This window comes from Oncorhynchus mykiss, chromosome 28 (genome assembly GCF_057628025.1).
Source record: "Oncorhynchus mykiss isolate SJ-2025 chromosome 28, ASM5762802v1, whole genome shotgun sequence".
Classification (NCBI taxonomy): domain Eukaryota; kingdom Metazoa; phylum Chordata; class Actinopteri; order Salmoniformes; family Salmonidae; genus Oncorhynchus; species Oncorhynchus mykiss.
In genome coordinates this window covers 30,585,034-30,612,814 of record NC_143049.1, presented here as the reverse complement: position 1 = coordinate 30,612,814, position 27,781 = coordinate 30,585,034, and the positions used below count along the sequence as shown (strand labels likewise).

Here is a 27,781-nt window from a genome sequence, read left to right as displayed (position 1 = left end):
TGACACCTCTGCTGTCTGCTCCCCTAACTGCCACACCTGTCTAACCCAGCTAAACGAAGGGATGATGACAGAAGAGCACTCTCCTAAATGAATCAGCAGAAGTCTGGGGGAACCATGAAGTGTGCCAGAGACATGAGAAAAATAGGGGAAGAGAGGGCATGTGTAAACAGCAGCTGCTGTTGCAGCTCTTCACGCCAAACACCGTGTCCAGGTCCCTTCAGAGGGGTAACCGTGGTAATGATGACCGTGGTGAAGGAGGTCAGTGGTGAAGCAACCCCTTGACAACGAGTGTAACACGTAGGTTGCCAGCCACATGCCCTCCCAAACTGGTTCTGGGCCAGCTGAGTAGAGGAGCCATCTGGGGGGAGAGGGGATAAGTGGACATGAGCACGCGCACACACACAGACACAAACTGAACTCGGGTGCCACACACACACAGACACAGACTGAACTCTGGTGCCACACAGACACAAACTGAACTCTGGTGACACACACACACACACACAGACAAAAACTGAACTCTGGTGCCACACACATAGACACAGACACACTCTCTGCTCTCATGGTGTCATTCCTCTTCTCATTTGATGGGAGGAAGACAGAGGGAGAGAGAGAGAGGGGTGAGCCAGGGCTGTCTGGTCACCCTCCTTCCTGTTAACTTACATAGACAGACCTCTCTCTTTCAGGCTGTGTCTTCCCTCCCTGTGTCGGAGTGTTGACTGTTTTACTGTGTCTGTGCTTACCTCAGCTTACATAGCAACAGTAGACCTCTCTTTCACAGTCTGACATCTGTGTGTCCAGTACAGTACCGTTCTGTATTTACTGTAACTGTCAGCTGTGTATACTTTTGTGTGTCTTTACCCCCAAGAGGTGCATCAGTGCCACTTCCAAGTCTGAGGTATGAGTGTACCTTTCCCTGTGTTCAGGAAGTTACGTATACATCACTTCAGCTGAGCAGGAACTGTGTGTGTGTGTGTGTGTCTGTCTGTCTGTCTGTCTGTCTGTTTGTGTGCATGCGTGCAGCCAAGTGGGACCTGTGTGAGTTTGTGTGTGTGTTTGTCGGAACAGGAACTGCCTGCTAGCGTTATGTAGAGCCCTAGTGTTTTTAACTTATTATCAGCCAATCTTATATGATCTCCTAGTTCAGTGTTCTTTTTCACATCACCTCTGATTAATGATGTTTTGGCTGTGGCAAACAGGGACTTTGTTTGAAGAGTTTTTTTTTTTAGGCCCGGGAAGCTCAAGGAATTGGGGCAATAAATTATTACCTTTTTTTCCCTTCCTGTTTTTGCCAACTCTGCTCCTTTTCTAAAAGGCGCTCATTAAAAATGCATTATCTAAATGAACGCTAGCCGCCTCTGAGTTGTAGTCTTGGCTGTAGAGGAACACCACTCAGGATGCTTTAACCCTGTACACTCCTGGGAATTGGCCAATGTGGATAAGGGCGGGGAATTGGCCAATGTGGATGAGGGCTGGGAATTGGCCAATGTGGATACGGGCTGGGAATTGGCCAATGTGGATACGGGCTGGGAATTGGCCAATGTGGATAACGGCTGGGAATTGGCCAATGTGGATAACGGCTGGGAATTGGCCAATGTGGATGAGGGCTGGGAATTGGCCAATGTGGATGAGGGCTGGGAATTGGCCAATGTGGATGAGGGCTGGGAATTGGCCAATGTGGATGAGGGCTGGGAATTGGCCAATGTGGATGAGGGCTGGGAATTGGCCAATGTGGATGAGGGCTGGGAATTGGCCAATGTGGATGAGGGCTGGGAATTGGCCAATGTGGATGAGGGCTGGGAATTGGCCAATGTGGATGAGGGCTGGGAATTGCCAGGGACTTCACGATATTACCATGATACTTCGGTGCCGATATGATATGTACTGCAATTCTCTATGTATGGCGATTTGATGTTCCAAACATAAATATTCACCATATATATGGGGTGGCAGGGTAGCCTAGTGGTTAGAGTGTTGGGCTAGTAACCGAAAGTTCGAATCCCAGAGCTGACAAGGTACAAATCTGTCGTTCTGCCCCTGAACAAGGCAGTTAACCCACTGTTCCTAGGCCGTCATTGAAAATAAGAATTTGTTCTTAACTAGTTAAATAAAGGTAAAATAAATATATGTCAGCTGCAGAGGGACAAGAGAGAGAGCCATGAGAAAATAAGTTTTGATCAGTCATGGGGTAAAAAAATGTTTGAGTTTTTGTGCAGGTACAGCCAACTAGCACAATAATATTACGATATTGTCAAAGTGATACGACCCCCCCCCCCACCCCCTCCCCATCACAAAATATATTTCTCACAGAATAGATATGAAAAGCATATTCAATGCACTTTTATGACTCAAAGAAGAGTCCTTTTTGAACTCTCCTAGTTGTGCCGTTGAGAAACTAGAGCAAGCACACTTGTAGTTGTTTTGCTTGGAGCTCAGCCCTGCACCTCCGCATCACACAATTAGTTGTTTATGCAATCCAAAAACGGGCCATTATAAATGGTAATCTGGGTCAGGTGGGCATCATTTGAAATCTTGTTCTATTTCCAACATGAATAGCTAAGTTATGATCTGACAGTGTTCAACTTTCACAGGGCAGTTCAGAGAAACAGATGGGAATCTTGGTGTGCATAGAAAGGAGTCATGTGTGCATTCAGGTGCCTGTTCCTCTATGCATTTTCTCACAATAGAAAAAACATTGATCATAAACATTGACACTTCACATTTCCATATCATAAAACTCATGTAATATAAAGTGCACATTTGGATGTTTGGCTTGCTCGTATGACATCAAGGCGGTATTTATTATAATCTTCAATGTCTCACCTTTCATAATAGAATAGTCCTCTTAATTTACTGCATTTCCTTCAGACGATACATTTTTTCAAAAGCTGCCTATTTAGCGGGAGTGACGGGGGTAACTTATTGTCTTGTGTGGTGCTGAAGTTCAGAACGGCTGTCAGTCAACTCATACAGCGCTGTAAGGCAACTCATACAGCGCTGTGAGGCGCAGAGCCTGAGCGCTGACATCATCATTTAGAGAATGTTCATGTACAGCCACTGCGTTCCAATTTAGGCACTTATTTTTATTTATTTAACCTTTATTTTATCAGGGAGTCATGCTGAGACCAAGGTCTCTTTTACAGATGAACCCTGAATTACACAAATGACAGAAAATACACACAATATAAATACAAAATGCAAGGAGAAAGAAAGAAAAAACAGTGTCCAAACCTGCCATTTTCAACCTGTATATGGGTACGAATGTAGAGGGTTAACAGTATGTGTGTGGGCATCTGTACTCTTTGATGCAGAAGTTGAAAGAGTAGGCCTACCTTCCATCAGTGTGTATGTGTGTGGGTGTGTTAGTCTGGAAAGGGGGTAGGTTAGTCAGGAAGTGTTTGTTTGCAGTACACCCGTCCCTTTCGTTTATTTGTTCCTGTTAACACCCACACATGTTTGTGTTTTGCATAAAGAGCTGTGGAGTAGCCTTCATACTACCCCCTGATCTACTCTTATCTCTCTCTCGCTCCCTCTCTCACTGCCCTTCCACCTCTCCATCTTTTTCTCTGTCGTTCACACTTTGTCTCTGTCTCTTTCTCTCCCTGTCTGGCTGTCTCTCTCTCTCCCTGTCTGTCTTGTCTGGCTGTCTCTCTCTCTCTCTCTCTCTCTCTCCCTGTCTGGCTGTCTCTCTCTCTCTCTAGTACTTTGTGTGACTGTGTTTTTCAGGGAGGCAGTGATTTCGGCCAGAACAGAGTAGTCATAACAATCTGTAACCTTACATGTACTCACATTCTCCTCTCTCTGCGCTCTCCTCGCAGGCGTGTCTTCGTTGGCCCCTTTTGAAGGCGGCTTTGTGGCGTGCGCCTGCAACAGGAGTGCATCATCACCACTCCCTGTGGTTCCCCTGGTTACTGCACTGAAAATCCGCTTTGATGAGGTAACGCCGGGGCGACGGAGGACCAAACCGACCCAAACTAACAGCTTCTTCCTCCCCCCTTTCCACTGCCCCTTTCTCACCGCCACCATGGGCCAGAAAATCTCTGGCGGCATCAAGTCAGTGGACAGTCGCGGCGAGGGCGGCTCACCCTCGTTCCGTCCCTCGGCCCACCGCCGGCTCCTCCACCCCGAGCTGCGGGGCCCTGACTTCCATAAGCCACCACGGTTGGACCTACTTCTAGACATGCCCGCCGCGCCTCCAGACCTACAGCTCCGCCACGCCTGGAACCCAGAGGATCGCTCACTCAACGTCTTCATCAAGGAGGAGGACAAACTGACCTTCCACCGCCACCCTGTAGCCCAGAGCACCGACTGCATCCGCGGTCAAGTGGGCTACACGCGGGGACTTCACGTCTGGCGGATCAACTGGCCAGTGAGACAGCGAGGAACACACGCCGTGGTGGGAGTTGCCACCGCTGACGCCCCCTTACACTCGGTCGGCTACATGGCGCTAGTGGGCAGTGACTCGGAGTCCTGGGGGTGGGACTTGGGCAGGAACCGACTGTACCATGACAGTAAGAACCGGGCCCAGGCTTCCCTACCTTCATATCCGTGTTTCTTAGAGCCCGAGGAGGCTTTCGTATTGCCGGACGCTCTTCTAGTGGTGTTGGATATGGACGAGGGCACGTTGAGTTTCACGGTGGACGGACAGTACCTGGGAGTGGCGTTCAGAGGCCTGAAGGGGAAGAAGCTGTACCCCATCGTCAGCGCCGTGTGGGGCCACTGCGAGATCAGCATGAGATACGTCAACGGACTGGATCGTAAGTGTCCTCTCCTCTTTAATCTCTCGTTCTACTGTCTCTCACAGGAATGAAGTAGGTCTAGACTTGTATTTTGCGTCATTATATACAGTTGAAGTTGGAAGTTTACATACACCTTAGCCAAATACATTTAAACTCAGTTTTTCACAATTCCTGACATTTAATCCTAGTAACAATTCCCTGTTTTAGTTCAGTTAGGATCACCACTTTATTTTAAGAATGTGAAATGTCAGAATAATTGCTCCCAAGGATGAACCAGACTTGTGGAGGTCTACAATGAGGTCTTGGCTGATTTATTTTGATTTTCCCATGATGTCAAGCAAAGAGGCACTGAGTTTGAAGGTAGGCCTTGAAATACATCCACAGGTACACCTCCAGTTGACTCAAATTATGTCAATTAGCCTAACAGAAGCTTCTAGAGCCATGATGGAATTTTCCAAGCTGTTTAAAGGCACAGTCAACTTTGTGTATGTTAACTTCTGACCCACTGGATTTGTGATACAGTGAAATAGTCTATCTGTAAACAATTGTTGGAAAAATGTGTTGTCTCATGCACAAAGTAGATGTCCTAACGACTTGCCAAAACTATAGCTTGTTAACAAGAAATTTGTGGAGTGGTTGAAAAACTAGTTTGAACGACTCCAACCTAAGTGTATGTAAACTTCCGACTGTAAGATGGTAATACAATAGTAATACAATAGTAATACAATAATACCTGGGGGTACAGTAATAGTAGAAAAATTGCTAAATTAGCTTCCTCTACACCTCTTCATTACCACTGATCTGAGAAGCATGGTGGGAGGTATTTTTAACCAAAGTGATCATGAAGGGGAACCGATGAGGAAAGCAAAGCCCTTTGAAGGCAACATAGAACATGGAACTTTACCTTCAGTCATTTATTGGATGCTTTCCTGGAAAAGATACAATGACTGTTCAGAACACGAGAGGGCAGATCCTGAAGCAAAGCAGAAGCTACGGTATCTGATTCGGTCGTTATAGACCGATGTAGAGATAGTGGAGACACTGAAGTCATTTAGCTTGGCAATGAACAGGGTTCTTTGTTTCCTGCACTCTTAACATTTTATTTAGATGATTTGCTAACAACACATAGTCATATCACTTTGAGATATTACATAAGATAGTGTAGAAGCATTATATCCATTCCAAATGATTAAGGATATAAAAGAAAACACTTAAGACTTCTATGATGGTCTTATATTGACCATATATTAACCTGGTTAAGCTAGGTGGCTTGACCAATGGTCCCTTTACGTAATGAGCAATGCTGTCGATGTGGAAGTGCTGAGTTGTTGAGAACATCAACGTACTCCGAGGCCCAGCAGCTCCGTGTTGTTTCTGGTTACATAAGACAACACCTCACACTTAATTTTTTTACTTGAGGAATACTTCACCAAACTATTTAGTTAGATGTATAACTGCACAATGAAACCATTCTTGGCAAAAACATCAACATTTATTACAGATATCTTTAGATTCCTTCTGGGAGTTTTGAGGAAGTGAAAAAAGGTTTCCGTGTCTGCAGTGTCTCATTGGGGAAAACATCATTAACCAAAAGCAGAATCGGTCAGGAAACACAACTCCAAGACTGAAATCTGTTTTTCCAATTGGCGTGTTCATTCACTCTCTAACCACTCTCCCTCCATAGAATATAATTCTCATCCCATAGTGCATGTGTGTGGCGAGAATCACCGGGTGTTCCTCTGGTCTCAGTCTAAACACTTTCTTTGAAGAACATGTTTAAACTCCCTCTCCCCACACACCTGCAAAGACTGTTTTTATAACACACACTTTTGATCTGACTTTTGGGTCTGCGAAGTTTAGGGTTCAAAACTAAACTTGGATCAACATTAAGTAGCCATGATATCCTTTGCCACCTTTGTCGTACGACAAACGTACGTGAAACAGTCATGACTATTCAACAAACAATATAATTTTCAAGTTTCTTTCCAGCTAATTTCTTAGTTCCATGATTGTATAACTAGCAAAGGAGTTTCGAAGTTGAGGGTGCAGTATTTATGCATTTTGGCAAGTTTGACGAAAACAAGCGTAGTTCAGCTAGTTTAATCAGGGAAAACCGGGGAAGACCTACTCGGGACAGGATGTAGCTGGATGCACATTAGGCTAATTCAGGACACCGATTGTAGTTTATATGCCCTGATATCAGGAGCTGATGACACAAAGTATGATAAACGATTCAGAGACTGAAACAAATTCATTAAATGACAAAAATTAAAGGAGACCGAATTGATATACAATCCCGAAATCAGCTGTAACTATCAATAGTAAAACAAAGCTTAAACAATGTTTGAGTGAACATGAATCCAGAAAATGAATGGTGAAGTCACTTCCGGATTTGGTAGACTCCTCCTCTTTCTCCTCAGTCTATGGATTTTCTAGTTTCCATGAAACAGCTGCCTGATTATAGCTGTCAAGTTAGTGCAGTGTCCTTTGCTAGCAAGCTACATTAACTAGCTAGCCACATTAGCTCACTATATTGTGCTAGCTAGCGAATATGCTAACATTAGCTAGCTAATCATTTGGCTATGGCCTGGCACTGGCAGTGTGGGATTATGGAGAGTGAATTAAATAGTTTCTAAATCATCTTGCTAGTTAGTCATCTAGATGTGGTCATATAGCTAGTATCAACATGGGCTTTCTACAAAATAGCAAGATTAGTACAGATAACTTGGAATCTAGACCATAAGCAATACGCATGGATATTCATTGCTAAACAACACCACTGCCACCTTCTGGTTTGGAGTATTTTAACAAGGCTAAGTGGATGAAGACGTCCAAGGTCTTTGCTGTGTGAACACAAAATAGATTTACTGCCGACGCTGTTCATAGGTGCTAAGTACTGCCAGCAGGCGTGCCTTTGACAATCCTACCTGTGTGTCTGAGGTTTGTTGCGTCTTTTCATGCTAGACGAGTCACTTCACATCTCTGCTGCTAACACACTGATCTTTCTTTGAAGTTCTCAGCTTTTTAGGTAGTGAAACCTATTGTTTTCACACCACATGAGCACATTACATGAGACCCCGTGTTACAAATCTGGTGTTGTGCATTTTTTTTCCCTTGTCACTTTTTGTGCCACAGTGGACATTGGCTTATGTTGGTCTTTTCCTGGGTTAGGCCCTGTTTAAAGCAGCCCATTTATAATCCAAAGTGGTTCAACCGTTCACATTTACCGGTCCTGCTGTTGAATTTCACGGATAGGAACAGCAAAGGTCTGAGAATCTCTAAGCCTGTTCAAAGCACCAATTGAAAAGTATTTTCTATGCTTGGAAATGGTTACGGCAGTTGTGTACTTCCAAGCTTAGTGTGGAAAAAGTGGAATGAATGTTGAAAGCTCTTGTCCTTGAAAGGAAGTCGTTCTAAAGAATCGGTTTGATGGTGTACAGTCGGAGGTTGAAAGCCTCCGCTAAAGAGAAGATGTAAGACGTTTCACTTTAAGGATGAGACATGGTGTGTGTGAATATGTGTGTCTGCATGGAACTGCAGCCTGATATGTTTATGCAGGTTTTGTGTGCAGATGCGCAGCGTGTGATAAGAATGCTTTCAATTTACTGCTAAACAATGCGGAAGGTAGATCCCGTGTGTCAGATGCAATTTTTGGGGAGATAAATTAATAAATGCAAATGTGGAGATGGGAAATCCAGTTGCCCTCCAGAGGGGTGTGTTGTGTGTTTGTCGTACTACAGTTTTTTTTCTTTTCAGGAATAGAAATTAAATAAAAAAATAGATGCACATTTTGAGCACTGCCAACAACTGATGATTAAAATGTTGGAATTGAGATTAAGTTTGAATAAAGCTATCTGCAGCTGCTGTTTAGCACGCATGACTCACTGTTATGAAGTCATCATGGATGTCTGTCTGCCGCTGGGATGACGTGTGTGTGTGTGTGTGTGTGTGTGTGCGTGCGTGTGTGTTAATTTGTCTCTGTGGGTGCATGTCCTTTGTGTGATTTTGTGCTTGTTCGTGTGTGTGTGTGTCTTGGTACACAGTATGTTTTCTTGTCCCCATGGGAATCTGTAGACCGTGTGTGTGGACAGTGTGTTGAATTGATGTGCGTGAGTGAAAGATCTGAAAGTACTGATTGTGTTGAGCTTTCAGAGCAGGCAGAGGAGGGTAAAGGAGGGAGGCTGGAGGAGGGATAGAGGGACTCTGCTGTCCAGTGTCTGTATTGAATGTTACACACAGTGGGCTTTGGCTGAGACACAGGCAGGCACTGTCTGTACTCAATGTGCATAATTTTATCATGTGCCTTTGTCCCGTCCAGGAATGCTCACAGAGCCCCAGTGTCATGACCAGCGAGATGTGACTGGCATATGTCTTGTGTGTGTGTGTATGAGGTAAAGGTGAGAGCGTCTGTCAAACAGGGAGCCGTGTGTGTCCACAGAACCCCAGTGTGTGTATGTGTGTGATCGGTGGGCTGAATCTGATAGGCGCTTTGCTACTGATGGGGTCTCCTCTCTGGTGCCCAGGAAAGTATGTCAGGAAGCTGGTAGACCACACACACACACACACACACACAGCCTGCAATAAATTTGTGCTTGCGCACAAATCCAATCAAATTTTATTGGTCACATACAGTTGAAGTCAGAAGTTTACATACGCTTAGGTTGGAGTCATTAAAACTTGTTTTTCAACTACTCCACAAATTTCTTGTTAACAAACTATAGTTCTGGCAAGTCGGTTAGGACATCTACTTTGTGCATGACACAACACATTTTTCCAACAATTGTTTACAGATAGATTATTTCACTTATATTTCACTGTATCACAAATCCAGTGGTTCAGAAGTTAACATACGCAAAGTTGACTGTGCCTTTGAACAGCTTGGAAAATTATGTCATGGCTGTAGAAGCTTCTGATAGGCTAATTGACCTCATTTGAGTCAATTGAAGGTGTACCTGTGGATGTATTTCAAGGCCTACCTTCAAACTCAGTGCCTCTTTGCTTGACATCATGGGAAAATCAAAAAAAATCAGCCAAGACCTCAGAAAAAAAATTGTAGACCTCCACAAGTCTGGTTCATCCTTAGGAGCATTTTCCAAATGCCTGAAGGTACCATGTTCATCTGTACAAACAATAGTACGCAAGTATAAACACCATGGGACCACGCTGTCATCATACCGCTCAGGAAGGATACTCATTCTGTCTCCTAGAGATGAACGTACTTTGGTGCGAAAAGTGCAAATCAATCCCAGAACAGCAGCAAAGGACCTTGTGAAGATGCTGGAGGAAACAGGTACAAAAGTATCTATATCCACAGTAAACTCCTATGTCAACCGAACCTGAAAGCCGCTCAGCAAGGAAGAAGCCACTGCTCCAAAATTGCCATTTAAATAAAGCCAGACTATGGTTTGCAACTGCACATGGGGACAAAGATTATACTTTTTGGAGAAATGTCCTCTCTTCTGATTAAACAAAAATAGAACTCTTTGGCCATAATGACCATCGTTATGTTTGGAGGAAAAAGGGGGAGGTTTGCAAGCTGAAGAACACCATCCCAACCGTGAAGCACGGGGGTGGTAACATCATGTTGTGGGGGTGCTTTGCTGCAGGAGGGACTGGTGCACTTCACAAAATAGATGGCATCATGAGGAAGTAAAATTTAAGTGGATATATTGAAGCAACATCTCAAGACATCAGTCAGGAAGTTAAAGCTTGGTCGCAAATGGGTCTTCCAAATGGACCATGACCCCAAGCATACATCCAAAGTTGTGTCAAATTGGCTTATGGACAACAAAATCAAGGTATTGAAGTGGCCATCACAAAGCCCTGACCTCAATCCTATAGAAAATGTGTTGGCAGAACTGAAAAAGCATGTGTGAGCAAGGAGGCCTACAAACCTGACTCAGTTACACCAGCTCTGTGAGGAGGAATTGGCCAAAATTCAGCCAACTTATTGTGGGAAGCTTGTGGAAGGCTACCTGAAGCATTTGACCCAAGTCAAACAATTTAAAGGCAAGCTACTGAATACTAATTGAGTGTATGTAAACTTCTGACCCCCTGAGAACGTGATGAAAGAAATAAAAGCTGAAATAAATAATTTTCTCTACTATTATTGACATTTCACATTCTTAAAATAAAGTGGCTGACCTATGACAGGGAATTTTTACTCGGATTCAATGTCAGGAATTGTGAAAGCCATATACATTGAAACTCAGGTTAAGGTGTATGTAAACTTCCGACTTCAACTGTACACATGGTTAGCAGATGTTAATGCGAGTGTAGCGAAATGCTTGTGCTTCTAGTTCCAACAGTGCAGTAATATCTAACAAGTAATCTAACAAATTCACAACGACTACCTAATACACACAAATGTAATGGGATGAATAAGAATATGTACACATAAATATATGGATGAGCGACGGCCGTGCGGCATAGGCAAGATGCAGTAGATGGTATAAAATACAGTATATATATTCTGTCCTGGAATTGCGTTCCCATGCAAAGCTAGACAGATAGCTAACAACTAAGCCTTCAATAAATCTCCCAAGGCCTGACTTTTCTTGAATGAATATATTGAAAACATTTATGTTGTGAAACTGCAAAATACAGAAAACAATGTACTTTAGTTTTCAATTCACACCGACATACTGCAGCTGTACATTATACATTTAGTATTTAGTATTCAATTCACACCGACATACTGCAGCTGTACATTATACATTTAGTATTCAATTCACACCGACATACTGCAGCTGTACATTATACATTTAGTATTTAGTATTCAATTCAGATCGACATACTGCAGCTGTACATTATACATTTAGTATTCAATTCACACCGACATACTGCAGCTGTACATTATACATTTAGTATTTAGTATTCAATTCAGAACGACATACTGCAGCTGTACATTATACATTTAGTATTCAATTCACACCAACATACTGTAGCTGTACATTATACATTTAGTATTCAATTCACACCGACATACTGTAGCTGTACATTATACATTTAGTATTCAATTCACACCGACATACTGCAGCTATACATTATACATTTAGTATTCAATTCACACCGACATACTGTAGCTGTACATTATACATTTAGTATTTAGTATTCAATTCAGATCGACATACTGCAGCTGTACATTATACATTTAGTATTCAATTCACACCAACATACTGTAGCTGTACATTATACATTTAGTATTCAATTCACACCGACATACTGCAGCTGTACATTATACATTTAGTATTTAGTATTCAATTCAGATCGACATACTGTAGCTGTACATTATACATTTAGTATTCAATTCACACCGACATACTGCAGCTGTACATTATACATTTAGTATTTAGTATTCAATTCAGATCGACATACTGCAGCTGTACATTATACATTTAGTATTTAGTATTCAATTCAGATCGACATACTGCAGCTGTACATTATACATTTAGTATTCAATTCACACCAACATACTGTAGCTGTACATTATACATTTAGTATTTAGTATTCAATTCAGATCGACATACTGCAGCTGTACATTATACATTTAGTATTCAATTCACACCAACATACTGTAGCTGTACATTATACATTTAGTATTCAATTCACACCGACATACTGCAGCTGTACATTATACATTTAGTATTTAGTATTCAATTCAGATCGACATACTGCAGCTGTACATTATACATTTAGTATTCAATTCACACCAACATACTGTAGCTGTACATTATACATTTAGTATTCAATTCACACCGACATACTGTAGCTGTACATTATACATTTAGTATTCAATTCACACCGACATACTGCAGCTATACATTATACATTTAGTATTCAATTCACACCGACATACTGTAGCTGTACATTATACATTTAGTATTTAGTAATCAATTCAGATCGACATACTGCAGCTGTACATTATACATTTAGTATTCAATTCACACCAACATACTGTAGCTGTACATTATACATTTAGTATTCAATTCACACCGACATACTGTAGCTGTACATTATACATTTAGTATTCAATTCACACCGACATACTGCAGCTGTACATTATACATTTAGTATTCAATTCACACCGACATACTGTAGCTGTACATTATACATTTAGTATTCAATTCACACCGACATACTGCAGCTGTACATTATACATTTAGTATTTAGTATTCAATTCACACCAACATACTGCAGCTTTACATTATACATTTAGTATTCAATTCACGCCGACATACATTATACATTTAGTATTTAGTATTCAATTCACACCGACATACTGCAGCTGTACATTATACATTTAGTATTCAATTCATACCGACATACTGCAGCTGTACATTATACATTTAGTATTTAGTATTCAATTCACACCGACATACTGCAGCTGTACATTATACATTTAGTCTTTAGTATTCAATTCACACCGACATACGGCAGCTGTACATTATACATTTAGTATTTAGTATTCAATTCACACCGACATACTGCAGCTTTACATTATACATTTAGTATTTAGTATTCAATTCACATCGACATTCTGCAGCTGTACATTATACATTTAGTATTCAATTCACACCAACATACTGCAGCTGTACATTATACATTTAGTATTTAGTATTCAATTCACATCGACATTCTGCAGCTGTACATTATACATTTAGTATTCAATTCACACCAACATACTGCAGCTGTACATTATACATTTAGTATTCAATTCACACCGACATACTGTAGCTGTACATTATACATTTAGTATTCAATTCACACCGACATACTGCAGCTGTACATTATACATTTAGTATTCAATTCACACCGACATTCTGCAGCTGTACATTATACATTTAGTATTCAATTCACACCGACATACTGTAGCTGTACATTATTCAATACATTTAGTATTTAGTATTCAATTCACACCAACATACTGCAGCTTTACATTATACATTTAGTATTCAATTCAGATCGACATACTGCAGCTGTACATTATACATTTAGTCTTTAGTATTCAATTCACATCGACATTCTGCAGCTGTACATTATACATTTAGTATTTAGTATTCAATTCACACCGACATACGGCAGCTGTACATTATACATTTAGTATTTAGTATTCAATTCACACCGACATACATTATACATTTCAAGTTGAAGTTGCATAAATACAAAGCACGTGCCAAGGTACCATGTATCTTTCATGATGCCAAACCATATAGCTAATTATTACTCATATGGTAATTGGCTAACTCCTTTCATTACTCTAATAATGTGCAACCACCTCTCTACAATAACAAAGCATGTTACACTAGAAACAGTAACAAAACTACAGTTTTGTATGTTTTACAATTCGTTTACATGATGCACGAGCAAAGTAATACAGCTAACGACATACATGAAAGGCACGGCAATATGTGGGAGTAAATGCAACAACACTAACATTGATAAGATAACAATTCTATCAATAACAAGATTATCATCACGAGCAATATGCTTGAATCAAACTTACAAACAAATATTTTACGAGGCTGAATCGTGACAAGAAATCACTGCACTGAAAGCCCTGCACCTTAGCTTTGTTTTTAGCTGCTTCTCTGCGTGCAGAATGACTACTCTACTTCCTGTTTCCGTAAAGGACCAGAAAGCTCCAATAGGGGGCGATAAATACTATGGAACACAATGAAAATCCATCTTAACCACTGTAATAAAACCATCTGTTACCTTCTAACAGGATGGCAGCACAATATACATATGAGATGAGTAATGTAGGATATGTAGACATTATTAAAGTGCTGTTATTTAAAGTGTCTAGTGATACCTTTATTAAATCCATTTATTTAATGTATTAAAGTGGACAGAGATTTGAGTCTATGTTGGCAGCAGCCACTCTATGCTAGTGATGGCTGTTTAACAGGCTGATGGCCTTGAGATAGAAGCTGTTTTTCAGTCTCTTGGTCTCAGCTTTTGATGCACCTTTACTGACCTCGCCTTCTGGATGATAGAGGGGTGAACAGGCACTGGCTCGGGTGGTTGACGTCTTTGATGATCTGTGACATCGGGTGCTCGAGGTGTCCCGGAGGGCAGGTAGTTTGCCCCCAGTGATGGTGATGCATTGTGCAGGCCGCAATACCCTCTGGAGAGCTATGCGATTGTGGGCGGAGCAGTTGCTCTACCAGGCGGTGATACAGCCTGACAGGATGCTCTCGATTGTGCATCTGTAACAGTTTGTGAATGTTTTAGGTGACAAGCCAAATTTCTATAGCCTCCTAAGGTTGCTATTGCGCCTTCTTCACCACGCTGTCTGTGTGGGTGGACCATTTCAGTTTGTCTGTGATGTGTGCGCCAAGGAACTTTCCACCAGCGGGGTGGAGATGTTGTTTCCTACCCACCTGGGGGCGGCCCTTCAAAGTCCGCGACTCAGTTGCACAGGGCGGGGTCGAGACCCAGAGTCTCGAGCGTAATTTCGAGTTTGGAGGGTACTATGGTGTTGAATGCTGAGCTGTAGTCAATGAACAGCATTCTTACATCGGTATTCCTTTTGTCCAGATGGGATAGGGCAGTGTGATGGCGATTGCATCATCTGTGGACCTATTGGGGAGGTAAGCAAATTGGAGTGGTTCTAGGGTATCAGTTGATATGATCCTTGACTAGTTTCTCAAAGCACTTCATGATGACAAAAGTGAGTGCTACGAGACGATAGTCATTTAGTTCAGTTACCTTAGCTTTCTTGGGAACAGGAACAATGGTGGCCATCTTGAAGCATGTGGGAACAGCAGACTGGGATAGGGATTGATTGAATATGTCCGGAAACACACCAGCCAGCTGGTCTGCGCCTGCTTTGAGGACGTGGCTTGGGATTCCTTCTGGGCGGGCAGCCTTGCGAGGGTTAACCGTTGGCCACGGTGAAGGAGAGCCCACAGTCTTTGGCACCAGGCTGTGTCAGTAATACTGTATTGTCCTCAAAGCGAGCAAATAAGTTGTTTTAATTTGTCTGTGAGCAAGATGTCGATGTCCACGACGGGGCTGGTTTTCTTTTTGTAATCCGTGATTGACTGTAGACCCTGCCACGTGTCTCGTGTTTCAGCCGTTACTACTGATGGGGTCTCCTCCACCTCTCACACACACTGACACTCTCTTTCTCTCTATATATGTGTGTGTGTGTGTGTGTGTGTGTGTGTGTATGTGGGAGGGGTGCTTGGCAGTACAGTAATGACTTTACGTTAATAGGTCTTTTCGCGGCATTGAATGGAATGGAGTTTATTGGATTATTTATGAGTTATTGTTGGACAATATAGAACATCAAATAATAAGAGATTGATCACCATTGTATCTTCTAAAAAGCTGTTTGGCTTTTCTCATCTTTTCTGCTATGGCCCATTTCCCCCAGAGTAGTTAATCACAGTATGCTACTGTAATTCACACGGTTTCACATAGAAATAGAACTCCTGGTACTCCGGATGCATGGCTGGTATGCAACCTGAGTTATGACCTTATTTACTAAGGGATCAATCCTTACTGGAGTTTTAGTGTAAATATCCCATATCCATGCATTTTAAATGAAGTACCCAAACATCATAAGTTAGTCTCTCTTTCTCTCTCTCTCCCTCTCTCATTCAATTAAAGGGGCTTTCTTGGCATGGGAAACACATGTTAACATTTCCAAAGCAAGTGAGGTAGATACTATGCAAAAGTGAAATAAACAATAAAAATGAACAGTAAACATTCCACTCACAGAAGTGCCAAAAGAATAAAGACATTACACATGTCATATTATGTATATATACAGTGTTGTAACGATGTACAAATGGGAATATAAATATGGGTTGTATTTACAATGGTGTTTGTCTCTATGTGGTCGTTATCTCACAGCAGGCGAGTTGATAATAAGCTGATACTGTGCTGTACTTCCTCCTCACTCACCCATATAGGGGGGCTATGGTGAACAGGGATAAGGTAGCAATATACAGTATGGTTAAACTCCTGGTAGTCTACACCTTCATGCAAACATACACCTTCATGCAAACGTACACCTTCCTAATATTGAGTTGCACCCCCTTTTGCCCTCAGAACAGTCTCAATTCGTCGGGGCATGGACTCTACCAGGTGTCAAGTGTTCCACAGGGATGCTGGCCCATGTTGACTCCTAAGCGTCCCATGGTTTTTGTCAAGTTCGCTGGATGTTCTTTGCGAGCTCTGGTAAAGGTCATGAATTTAGTTTTTTGTACATTCAAGACCAGTTTAAGACCATAAAGGGAGGCCAACAGCCTGAACCAGAGAAGGAGCACATGAATATATGACTCTTATCATCTGCATATAGATGCTGCTTTGCTTGTTAATAAAAATTGAGAACAACACAGGAGCTTAAATGGAACCCTGGGGCACACCTCTATCAATCTCAACAAAGCTAGATGTGTGATTGTCAGTGTATATACACATTGTGTTCTTTCAGAAAGATAGTTCCAAACCAATTTACTGCCGCTTCACTGAGAACAATGTTTGAGTCTAGCTAGGAACAATTCATGGTCAATTGAATCAAATGCCTTTGATAAATCAACAAACAGAGCAGCACAATGTTGCTTTTTATCAAGTGCATTTATGATGTCATTTGCCCCTGCCGTAGCTGCAGTTGTGGTACTGTGCCCCGATCTAAAGCCAGACTGAACCCCACTCAGTATGTTCTTTTCAATTAAGATGTTTTTTAACTGCCAGTTCACTAGGGATTCATAGACTTTGGCCAGGATAGGGAGTTTGGAGATAGGACCATAGTTATTAGCATCTGAGGGATCTCCACCCTTTAGCAGCGGGAGGACATAAGCTGATTTCCAAACAGGTTCAGTAATAATACCACCTACTACATTTTAAGGGGTAGGGATCCAGGTTGTCTGGACCTGCATACTTTTTAGTGTCTATTGCCTTTAGTTCTTTATAGACCTCAGCATAAGAAACAGGCTCAAAGTTCAAAGGGTTGACGAGGGCCTATATCATAGTTTACTGTAACAGAGCTTACATTAGAGGCCTGGGCACCACCATTATCAAAAACAGAACCAGCAGATATGAAGTGCTTGTTAAAAACCCCTACAATATCAGCTTTATCCTTCACTTCATTAGAATCCATCATTAAATGGTCAGGAAGGCCAGAGGAGACATTAGAACCTAATACTGATCTGATTAGCTTCCAGAACTTGCTAGGGTTGTTTATGTTCTCTGTGACTGCATTTAGATAGAAATCTGATTTGGACTTCCTGATCAATCTTGTGCATTTGTTTCTTAGCGCTCTGAAGGAGGCCCAGTCAACAGGAGCATTTGTATGTCTAGCTTGAGCCCAAGAGACATTTCTCTTTCTAATTAATTCTGCCAAGTTATGTGAAAACCAGGGATTGTCCCTTCCACTGATTCTACATTTCTTCACAGGGGCATGCTTATTACAAATGGACACACATTTAATATAAAATAGTCCAAGGCAATATTATGGTAAGAACGCTTGCTCATAAAATGGTCTAAAATGTCTTTTAAAAAATATAACGAGGTTTGGCTTTGGTCATTTTTGTATTTCTAATACAAGCAATTGCACAGTGATCACTGGAATCATTACATAATATCCCAGTCGATGTGTATTTGTGAGGGGGATTCGTTAGAATAACGTCCAATAGCGTTGATTTGTTAGGTGCTCAAAGTCTTTTAGCTTGTGCAGGACACCAGAAAGAGAGTTTAGTGCGTCTCCCGAAGCCGAGGGCGGTCCGTAGCAGCCGAGGGCGGTCCGTAGCAGCCGAGGGCGGTCCGTAGCAGCCGAGGGCGGTCCGTAGCAGCCGAGGGCGGTCCGTAGCAGCCGAGGGCGGTCCGTAGCAGCCGAGGGCGGTCCGTAGCAGCCGACTACAGTGATGTGGGAGTCCTTATATACGTTAACTTTAACCGCAAGCGTTTCAAAATGTTTGGCTTTGGTAATTAAGATAATTTCAGATGTGTTAAACTTGGATTTCACATAAATTGCAACCCCTCCTCCTCTACTTATCCGATCTGTTCTAAAAACCGTGTATCCATCAATAGAAATCAAGTTATTTAACACAGAGTTCTTTAGCCAACTTTCTGATAAAACCATTATATCTGCATTTGTCGTTTTGGCCCGTATTCTAATCATGTCTATTTTTGGAAACTTCTGACATTGACATGCAAGAGGCTGAAACCTGTGCTGTTTTTAAAATCCTAGGGAGTCGGTATAGATTGTATGGTGTCTACCGGACCAGGGGTTGGTCCCATATTACCAGAGATCAACAATACATCTGTTGTCCAATGCGTGAGGACTTGGTGGAGCCAGCACCATTGTCTTTCGACACAGAAAAAAAGTTATTCAAGAGTTTGAGATTTTGGAAGGATGCCATCAAGTGTAGTTCCACGTGTTTGAGAGTGGAACAAATGCAGCTGCAGAGAGAGACCAAATTCCTGGTGGTATTGACATGATGGTCCCGTCGGAGTGTTTGCAAATTGTAGGGCATAAGGCGAAGATAATTCACTCACCCATTGATCATCCAGCCTATTTAATCCAGGATGGCATTGAGTAAAGAGCAGGCACACTAACAGATACATAATGCCGGTTTTAGGAGGTCTTTCAGCACAGGTGTGCAACGACCAGTAGACGTTGTGTAGAATGACATAGATTTTCACACGGCGCATCAGGTTTTCCAATCTGGCAATCGCTTCTCCGCTCCTAGCCATCAGTGCGCACCTGCGCTCACGTAACAGGCCTTGCGCACAGACAGGCGCTCCTGACTCTGCGCACTCTAACTCCAAAAAGGTGTAGGGCTTCTCAATCAGAAATCAATCAGATATCTTTGTACAAGCAAATTTCGTAAAAAAGATCTAAAAATAGTTGTTATATACAGCATCCACCTTCACATCAAAAGTATGTCTTAAAACTCTGATCTCAAGGGACAGACTGATTGGCTGCCATCTTGGATTGTTATGAGATTAAAGCGAGAAGTTCTCATCTCTCATTTCATGATGGGCATGGAAAGTAGCCTACATCATGGAGGCATCCAAAACAGGTCCTGCATGGCTAAAAAATGTGTAGATAAAAAGGGAATGTCAGGTCACTGTTTTACAAACTTTATATTTGAATAAAGCTTTGGTGATTAAGATTTATTTCCAAGCGGTCTCAGGTGCCAAACCCTTTATCACCAGTCTTGACTACTACAGTCTCGACAGTCTTAGGGCTGGAAAATGCCAGTGCGGCAGTTTCAACACTGTCAAACTAACGTGCGTTTGACACTAGCGCCATCTTAATGCCAGCCAAAAATAAAGCCCCTTGTGTGATTTGACAAATGCAGGATCAGCAGCAATTTAAAATGCTGGAGAGGGGAGAGGCCCATGCTAGCCACCACGCTCACAGCTCATCCCTGAGCCACTTATTATCCTGAAGCTTCGAAAGGATCTCACTCCCTCCCCCCTCCCGGAGGACCTGAGCCTTAGGATCATTCTTCAGGACTACCTGGCCTGATGACTCCTGGCTGTCCCCGTCCCCAGTCCACCTGGTCGTGCTGCTGATGCAGTTTTTGCTGTTTTGCCTGTGGCTATGGAACCCAGACCTATTCACCAGACGTGCTAACTTATCCTGGACCTGCTGTTTGACCATCTCTCTCACTCTCTCTACCACACCTGCTGTCTTGACCTCTGAATGCTCCGCTATGAAAAGTCAACTGACATTTACTCCTGAGGTGCCACTGTGAATATTATTTGACCCTGCTGGTCATCTATGAACGTTTGAACATCTTGAAGAACGATCTGGCCTTAATGGCCATTGTACCCCTCACAGCCTGGTTCCTCTCTAGGTTTCTTCCTAAGTTCCTGTCTTTCTAGGGAGTTTTTCCTATCCACCGTGCTTTTACATCTGCATTGCTTGCAGTTTGGGGTTTTAGGAAGGGTTTCTGTATAAGCACTTTGTGACGTCTGCTGATGTAAAAAGGGCTTTAGAAATACATTTGATTCATTGATTGATTGATTAGCACGTTGGAGTTACAGCTTCTCTGATCTACTGATAGGAGATGGACATGCAAAGAGGGAGTGTCAGGGAGGGAAAGAAATGCAAGAGGGATAATGAGGGAGAGAGATTTGGAGAGCGAGGCAGGCAGGTGGGAAAGAGACGGAGGGAGAAAAGACGGGGAGAGAAGACAGGAGGTAGAGAGGAATGTGTGAATCCGAGTGGAACATTGGAGTTGGCAGTCCTTTTTGGAAAGGGACAGAGGGCATAGATGTGGCTGCCTTCCCCAGTCTATGGGATAGTTTGTGGCCAAACACACACAAACATAAGGGATCTCTCTCTCTCTCTCAAAATAAATATGAGAGAAATACATTACTCACTCTAAATATTTAAGGTTGTGCCAACATGCAAACACCATTTAAATTATCACACAAGAGACGGAGAGGAGAATCAGTGTAAAACATCCCCTTCTATATGATATGAAACCTCAGCGTTCAACACCATAGTGCCCACGAAGCTCATCACTAAGCTAAGGACTCTGGGACTAAACACCTCCCTCTGCAACTGGATCCTGGACTTCCTGACGGGCTGCCCCCAGGTGGTAAGAGTAGGCAACAACACGTCTGCCACGCTAATCCTTAACACTGGAGCCCCTCAGGGGTGTGTACTTAGTCCTCTCCTGTATTCCCTGTTCAGCCACGACTGCATGGCCAAACACGACTCCAACACATTAAGTTTGCTGACGACGCAACATCGACAACAATGAGACGGCATATAGGGAGGAGGTCAGAGAACTGGCAGTGTGGTGCCAGGACAACAACCTCTCCCTCAATGTGAGCAAGACAAAGGAGCTGATCATGGGCTACAGGAAAAGGTGGGCCGAACAGGCCCCCATTACCATCGACGGGGCTGTAGTGGAGTGTGTCGAGAGTTTCAAGTTCCTTGGTGTCCACATCACCAACAAACTATCATGGTCCAAACAGTCGTGAAGAGGGCACAACAAAACCTTTTTCCCCTCAGGAGACTGAAAATATTTGGCATGGATCCCCAGATCCTCAAAAGGTTCTACAGCTGCACCATCGAGAGCATCCTGACTGGTTGCATCACCGCCTGGTATGGCTACTGCTCGGCATCTGACCGTAAGGCGCTACAGAGGGTAGTGCGAATGGCCCAGTTCATCACTGGGGCCATGTTTCCTGCTATCCAGGACCTATATAATAGGCGGTGTCAGAGGAAAGCCCATAAAATTGTCAGAGACTCCAGTCACCCAAATCATAAACTGTTTTCTCTGCTACCGCACGGCAAGCCGTACCGGAGCGCCAAGTCTAGGACCAAAAGGCTCCTCAACAGCCAGAAGACTGCTAAACAATTAATCAAAGCCAGAAGACTGCTAAGCCAGAAGACTGCTAAGCCAGAAGACTGCTAAGCCAGAAGACTGCTAAACAATTAATCAAAGCCAGAAGACTGCTAAGCCAGAAGACTGCTAAGCCAGAAGACTGCTAAGCCAGAAGACTGCTAAGCCAGAAGACTGCTAAGCCAGAAGACTGCAAAGCCAGAAGACTGCAAAGCCAGAAGACTGCAAAGCCAGAAGACTGCAAAGCCAGAAGACTGTAAAGCCAGAAGACTGCAAAGCCAGAAGACTGCTAAACAATTAATCAAAGCCAGAAGACTGCTAAGCCAGAAGACTGCTAAACAATTAATCAAATCGGCACCGGACAATTTACACTGACCATGATCATCAACTAGATTTGTCCGCGGGCTGATTTTTTTCTTGAGCGGATGGTTTGGGCTGGAAAATAATTACTGCAAATTGACCGCAAGAAGCCCAAAAATATATAATATTTGACTAAAACATAATAATTTCAACCCTTGCTACATTTTTATACGATCACATATATTTATATTATGCGTGGAAATACTTTGGAATGGAATTCCAAAATTTCAGTAACTTGGAGCTGATTTGCTGGTGTTTTTACAGTCTTATGTCCAACAATAAAAATGAAAAATACAATAAAAATAAACCTGTATTTTTTTCTCAGAAAACTTGGCTACAGGGAGAGCTAGCGCCTGAGGCTAGTACCAGCATAGCCCAGCGCTAAGCGCTAACCCATTGACCTACATACTGTTTAGTAGCACACTGTTGGTGTTTACTCATCCCTCCATGCTAACTCGCCTACGGCCTGACTGGCGGGTCACAGCTTGGGCCAGTCTGGGGCACAGACACACACTGCCTGTTATGTTCAGTGATCTATAAATCATCTAAACCGCAACTGGGCATAAATGGATCCTTATTGTATAGAGATTCCACTTCTAGCTCAGGGAAAAAAAAGAGTAAATAGGAGGGATAGCAAAGCCAATGGCGTCAACTGCCAGAAGAGAGAGCCAACATGTGGAGAGACCAAATGGTTTCTATGGCGTTTCCGACATTGCATTAGCGTAGGTAATGAATATGGAATACTTAAGGAAGAAGTTGAGGTGTCTTGGTCTGCGTCTCCCCCTTTCTGTCTCTCTTGCTCTTTCTGTATCTAATCCTCCACCTCCCTCTTTCCCTTCCTTCACTCAGCTACATTCTCACCTCAACCCACACACACATCTAATCCTTACTCATTTCTCTCTTGCTCTCTGCCGCCCATCCTCAGACAGAGTTAATTAAGTAGTCAGCGTCTGAAGCAACAACATGGAATCCAAGCAAAGCTAATTGGTGCATTCATAAAGAGGAAAAAAGAGAGACAGGGAGGGAGAGAGACGATGATGGGACATGTGGACCTGCATACATACACTATGCACAGAACACCAGAACACACACACACACACACACACACACACACACACACACACACACACACACGGCATATGTTGTGATATTCAATTATACATTCACTGTTTATTTGCTTCATTGTAGAAATGTTTATTTCTATTTTATTTGGATCCCCAATTGTCCAATGCCAATGGCGACAGCTAGTCTTCCCGAGGTCCGACAATGAGCTAGGTAGCAGGTGTGTGTATGTAATGGAAGCATCATCTGGCTCCACAGCTGTTTAGTTATATACTGATGGGGCCATCCCCCACCCCTTTGGAAGCAAAGCGGGGCTCAGGTGAGAGACTTGCTACGGAAAGCCAGGAGGCTCAATAAAAACACTTCTCCTCTTCTGTTATACGACAGATAAGCCACACTTGACCGTGAGTATACATGACAATAAAGGCATCCTCACTGGGAGATTCTGTGCTCACTGTGCCACCAGCTTGCCTTAGTTCAGAAAGACTAGAGTAGATCCCACCTACCACTACAGTTTCACTCTCTCTGCCTGTGGGCTGTTGTGTCACAAAAACCTGTCAACTATACAGAGAGTCTCCAGACCACACTGCTTTGTGGGAACACGTCTAGCTGCTTTGTGTACAGGAAAGAGGTCACTCGTTTTACTATGTTTAGCTCTAGACTGTGCTCAGTGCCTGAGGCAGACAATGGTGTCTTAAAGGCCCAATGCAGCCGTTTTTATCTCCATATCAAATCCTTTCTCGGTAACAGTTAACTACCTTACTGTGATTGTTTTAAATTAAAATGGTCAAAAAGAAACAAAAACCATCATCTTCTTAGCTAAGAGCATTTTCTCAAGCAAGAATTTTGCTAGGACTGTCTGGGAGTGGTCTGGGTGGGGAGATTAAAACTAGCTGTTATTGGCAGAGGTTTGAAACTCTCTTTCTTATTGGTGTATCAACTAATTTACTGCCTGGTGATGTCAGGCTGAAATTTCAGGCGTTCTTTTCAAACAGTTCTTAAAGTAAAAGGGCATTATCATAATTTTCACAATTTCACAGTACGATTCCAACCTCAGTGTGGAAATATATATAAAATACAGGCTATTCATGTTTTTGATTGCGCTGGTGCCTTTAACAGTAGTCATTATATTGTGTTCCCAAGAACACTTCTTCCCTGCTTGAGCTCTGATAAATGTAGAGTTTCTAGAGAATTAAAAAGAGCTTCTAACGTGTTGAAAGACAGTGGGGGAGACGGAATGTGATGGAACACCTACGTGATATCATACATGATTTTCCCTCCATTTCTTTCTTCCCGAGTGTTCCATTTCCCCCAATCCGTTTCGCCATATTTGCTCACCTAATAGGCTAATAGATTTTCCATGGAAACAGACAGCCGTCACTCACAAACTGAATGAATCAGTCCATGGAGTTTGAATTTAATGTTTTGGTAGTTAGTTACAGCTTTGGATGTTGCTTTAGGGACCTTCGTTTCTAAGAAAAATGTAGAGGAAACCATAGTTTATAAATTCTCTTAGTAGTCTCACTCAAGTAACTTGATGTGAAAGTAAACGGTAACCATGGTTGCAGTTTCTCTGTAGACTTCTACTTGGGCTGATGTCACAGTTGCTCTACTACTTTACCTCCGCTCTATCCATCTGCACACATTCAGGATATGGCTTGATGCATTTATTTCACTCTATATTTCTGTTGTTAAATATATACATTCTCCCCATTCCATCAGTAGGCTATAGTGTTCTTTCATCTTGATCCTGGAGGGTGTGCAGGGTGTGATTCAACTAATCTCACTGCTCATCAAGCACTTGATTGGTTTAATCAGATGTTTTCGCATTGAACAAAAACATGCACACCCTGTGGGTCTCCAGGATCAAGATTGAAGAACACTGTTGTGTGATGTATCAAGCCAAACCCATGTTGGCGATTAAAGAAGATGGGCCAGTATGCTTCTTGACCAAATTTGCCTCATATGACCCAGTCATCTGGACTCAACACCAACCCTACTCTGACTTAGCTCTTCAATGAATAGACTCGGGCAGGAAGTGTTTGACCAGATCCAGACTGTTCTGAAACAACATGCTCTGGCTGACAGTGGAAGAACTCATGTCCTATATGCTCTAGCCCAAACAAAGGTGACCAAAAGCTGTTTGTAGCCGCTTTTTTTTTATTTTTTAAATTGAACCTTTATTTAACTAGGCAAGTCGGTTAAGAACAAATTCTTATTTTCAGTGACGGTCTAGGAACAGTGGGTTAACTGCCTTGTTCAGGGGCAGAACAACGGATTTTTACCTTGTCAACTTGGGGATTCCATCTTGCAACCTTTCAAGTTATACAAAAAGAGTATAACATAACACGTCCAACACTCTAACCACTAGGCTACCTGCCGCCCCAAGGAGATTTGAGGAGATTGCATTATGCGGCGCCATGGCCTTTTCTGTCCTCTCCTGCTACATGAGCTAGCATCGTCAGCGGTGTGTATTCATGCATGACAAGGTAATCCAGGCAAGAAAAAAAACATACTAAATAAATTTATATTTATTCTCACTGTGTTTCACACATTTTCTTCAATTTGCAAGAGGCTGAATGTATCTCACTGGAGAAAGCATCCAAGTCAATTAAACCGCTCCCCTCTGTCTCTCTATGTACAGTGGGGCAAAAAAGTATTTAGTCAGCTACCAATTGTGCAAGTTCTCCCACTTAAAAAGATGAGAGAGGCCTGTATTTTCATAATTTTCATCATAGGTACACTTCAACTATGACAGACAAAATGAGAAAAAAAATCCAGAAAATCACATTGTAGGATTTTGAATGAATTTATTTTCAAATTATGGTCAGCACGGGGAATCCAATCTTGCAACCTTACAGTTAACGAGTCCAACGCAATAACAACCTGCCTCTCTCTCGTTGCACTCCACAAGGAGACTGCCTGTTACGCGAATGCAGTAAGCCAAGTTAAGTTGCTAGCTAGATTTAAACTTATCTTATAAAAAAACAATCAATCATAATCACAAGTTAACTACACATGGTTGATGATATTACTAGATATTATCTAGCGTGTCCTGCGTTGCATATAATCTGACTGAGCATACAAGTATCTGACTGAGCGGTGGTAGGCAGAAGCAGGCGCGTAAACATTCATTCAAACAGCACTTTCGTGCGTTTTGCCAGCAGCTCTTCGTTGTGCGTCAAGCATTGCGCTGTTTATGACTTCAAGCCTATCAACTCCCGAGATGAGGCTGGTGTAACCGAAGTGAAATGGCTAGCTATTTAGCGCGCGCTAATAGCGTTTCAAACGTCACTTGCTCTTAGCCTTCTAGTAGTTGTTCCCCTTGCTCTGAATGGGTAACGCTGCTTCGATGGTGGCTGTTGTCGTTGTGTTGCTGGTTCGAGCCCAGGGAGGAGCGAGGAGAGGGACGGAAGCTATACTGTTACACTGGCAATACTAAAGTGCCTATAAGAACATCCAATAGTCAAAGGTTAATGAAATACAAATGGTATAGAGGGAAATAGTCCTATAATAACCACAACCTAAAACTTCTTACCTGCGAATATTGAAGACTCATGTTAAAAGGAACCACCAGCTTTCATATGTTCTCATGTTCTGAGCAAGGAACTGAAACGTTAGCTTTCTTACATGGCACATATTGTACTTTTACTTTCTTCTCCAACACTTTGTTTTTGCATTATTTAAACCAAATTGAACATGTTTCATTATTTACTTGAGGCTAAATATATTTTTTTGATGTATTATATTAAGTTAAAATAAGTGTTCATTCAGTATTGTTGTAGTTGTCATTATTACAAATAAAATAAAAATTGGCCGATTTAATCGGTATCTGCGTTGACAAATCATAATCGGTCGACCTCTAGTCCAAACCCACCAAGACAGTCGTGAAGAGGGCACGACAACACATTTTCCCCCTCAGGAGACTGAAAAGATTTGGCATGTGTCCCCATATCCTCAAAACGTTTTACAGCTGCATCGAGAGCATCCTGACCGGTTGCATCACCGCCTGGTACGGCAACTGTTCGGCAGTTGGGTAGTGCGTACAGCACTAGGGCCAAGCTTCCTGCCATCCAGGACCTATATACTAGGCAGTGTCAGAGGAATGCCCAGTCACCCAAGTCAGACTGTTCTCTCTGCTACCGGACAGCGGTATCGGAGCGTTAAGTATAAGTCTAAAAGGCTCCTTAACAGCTTCTACACCCAAGCCGTAAGACTGCTGAACAATTAATCAAAATATTGACCTCTCCAAGTAATGTGAATATGGCTTTAGCCTTTCAAAGCATTATCAGAATGTAC

The 27,781-nt window shown here is 42.5% G+C and overlaps 1 protein-coding gene across 3 annotated transcripts in view; it reads left to right on the top strand.

Annotated features, from left to right (window-relative positions):
• Nucleotides 1-27,781, top strand: part of LOC110508890 (SPRY domain-containing SOCS box protein 4) — a 121,799-nt gene that overhangs the window by 52,290 nt on the left and 41,728 nt on the right. For all 3 annotated transcript variants that reach the window (XM_021589783.3, XM_021589784.3, XM_090225022.1), the window contains one exon: nucleotides 3,819-4,757. In XM_021589783.3, coding sequence (XP_021445458.1) covers nucleotides 4,025-4,757 — 733 coding nt within the window. In that variant the 5' untranslated portion in view covers nucleotides 3,819-4,024. The remainder of the gene's footprint in view (nucleotides 1-3,818; nucleotides 4,758-27,781) is intronic.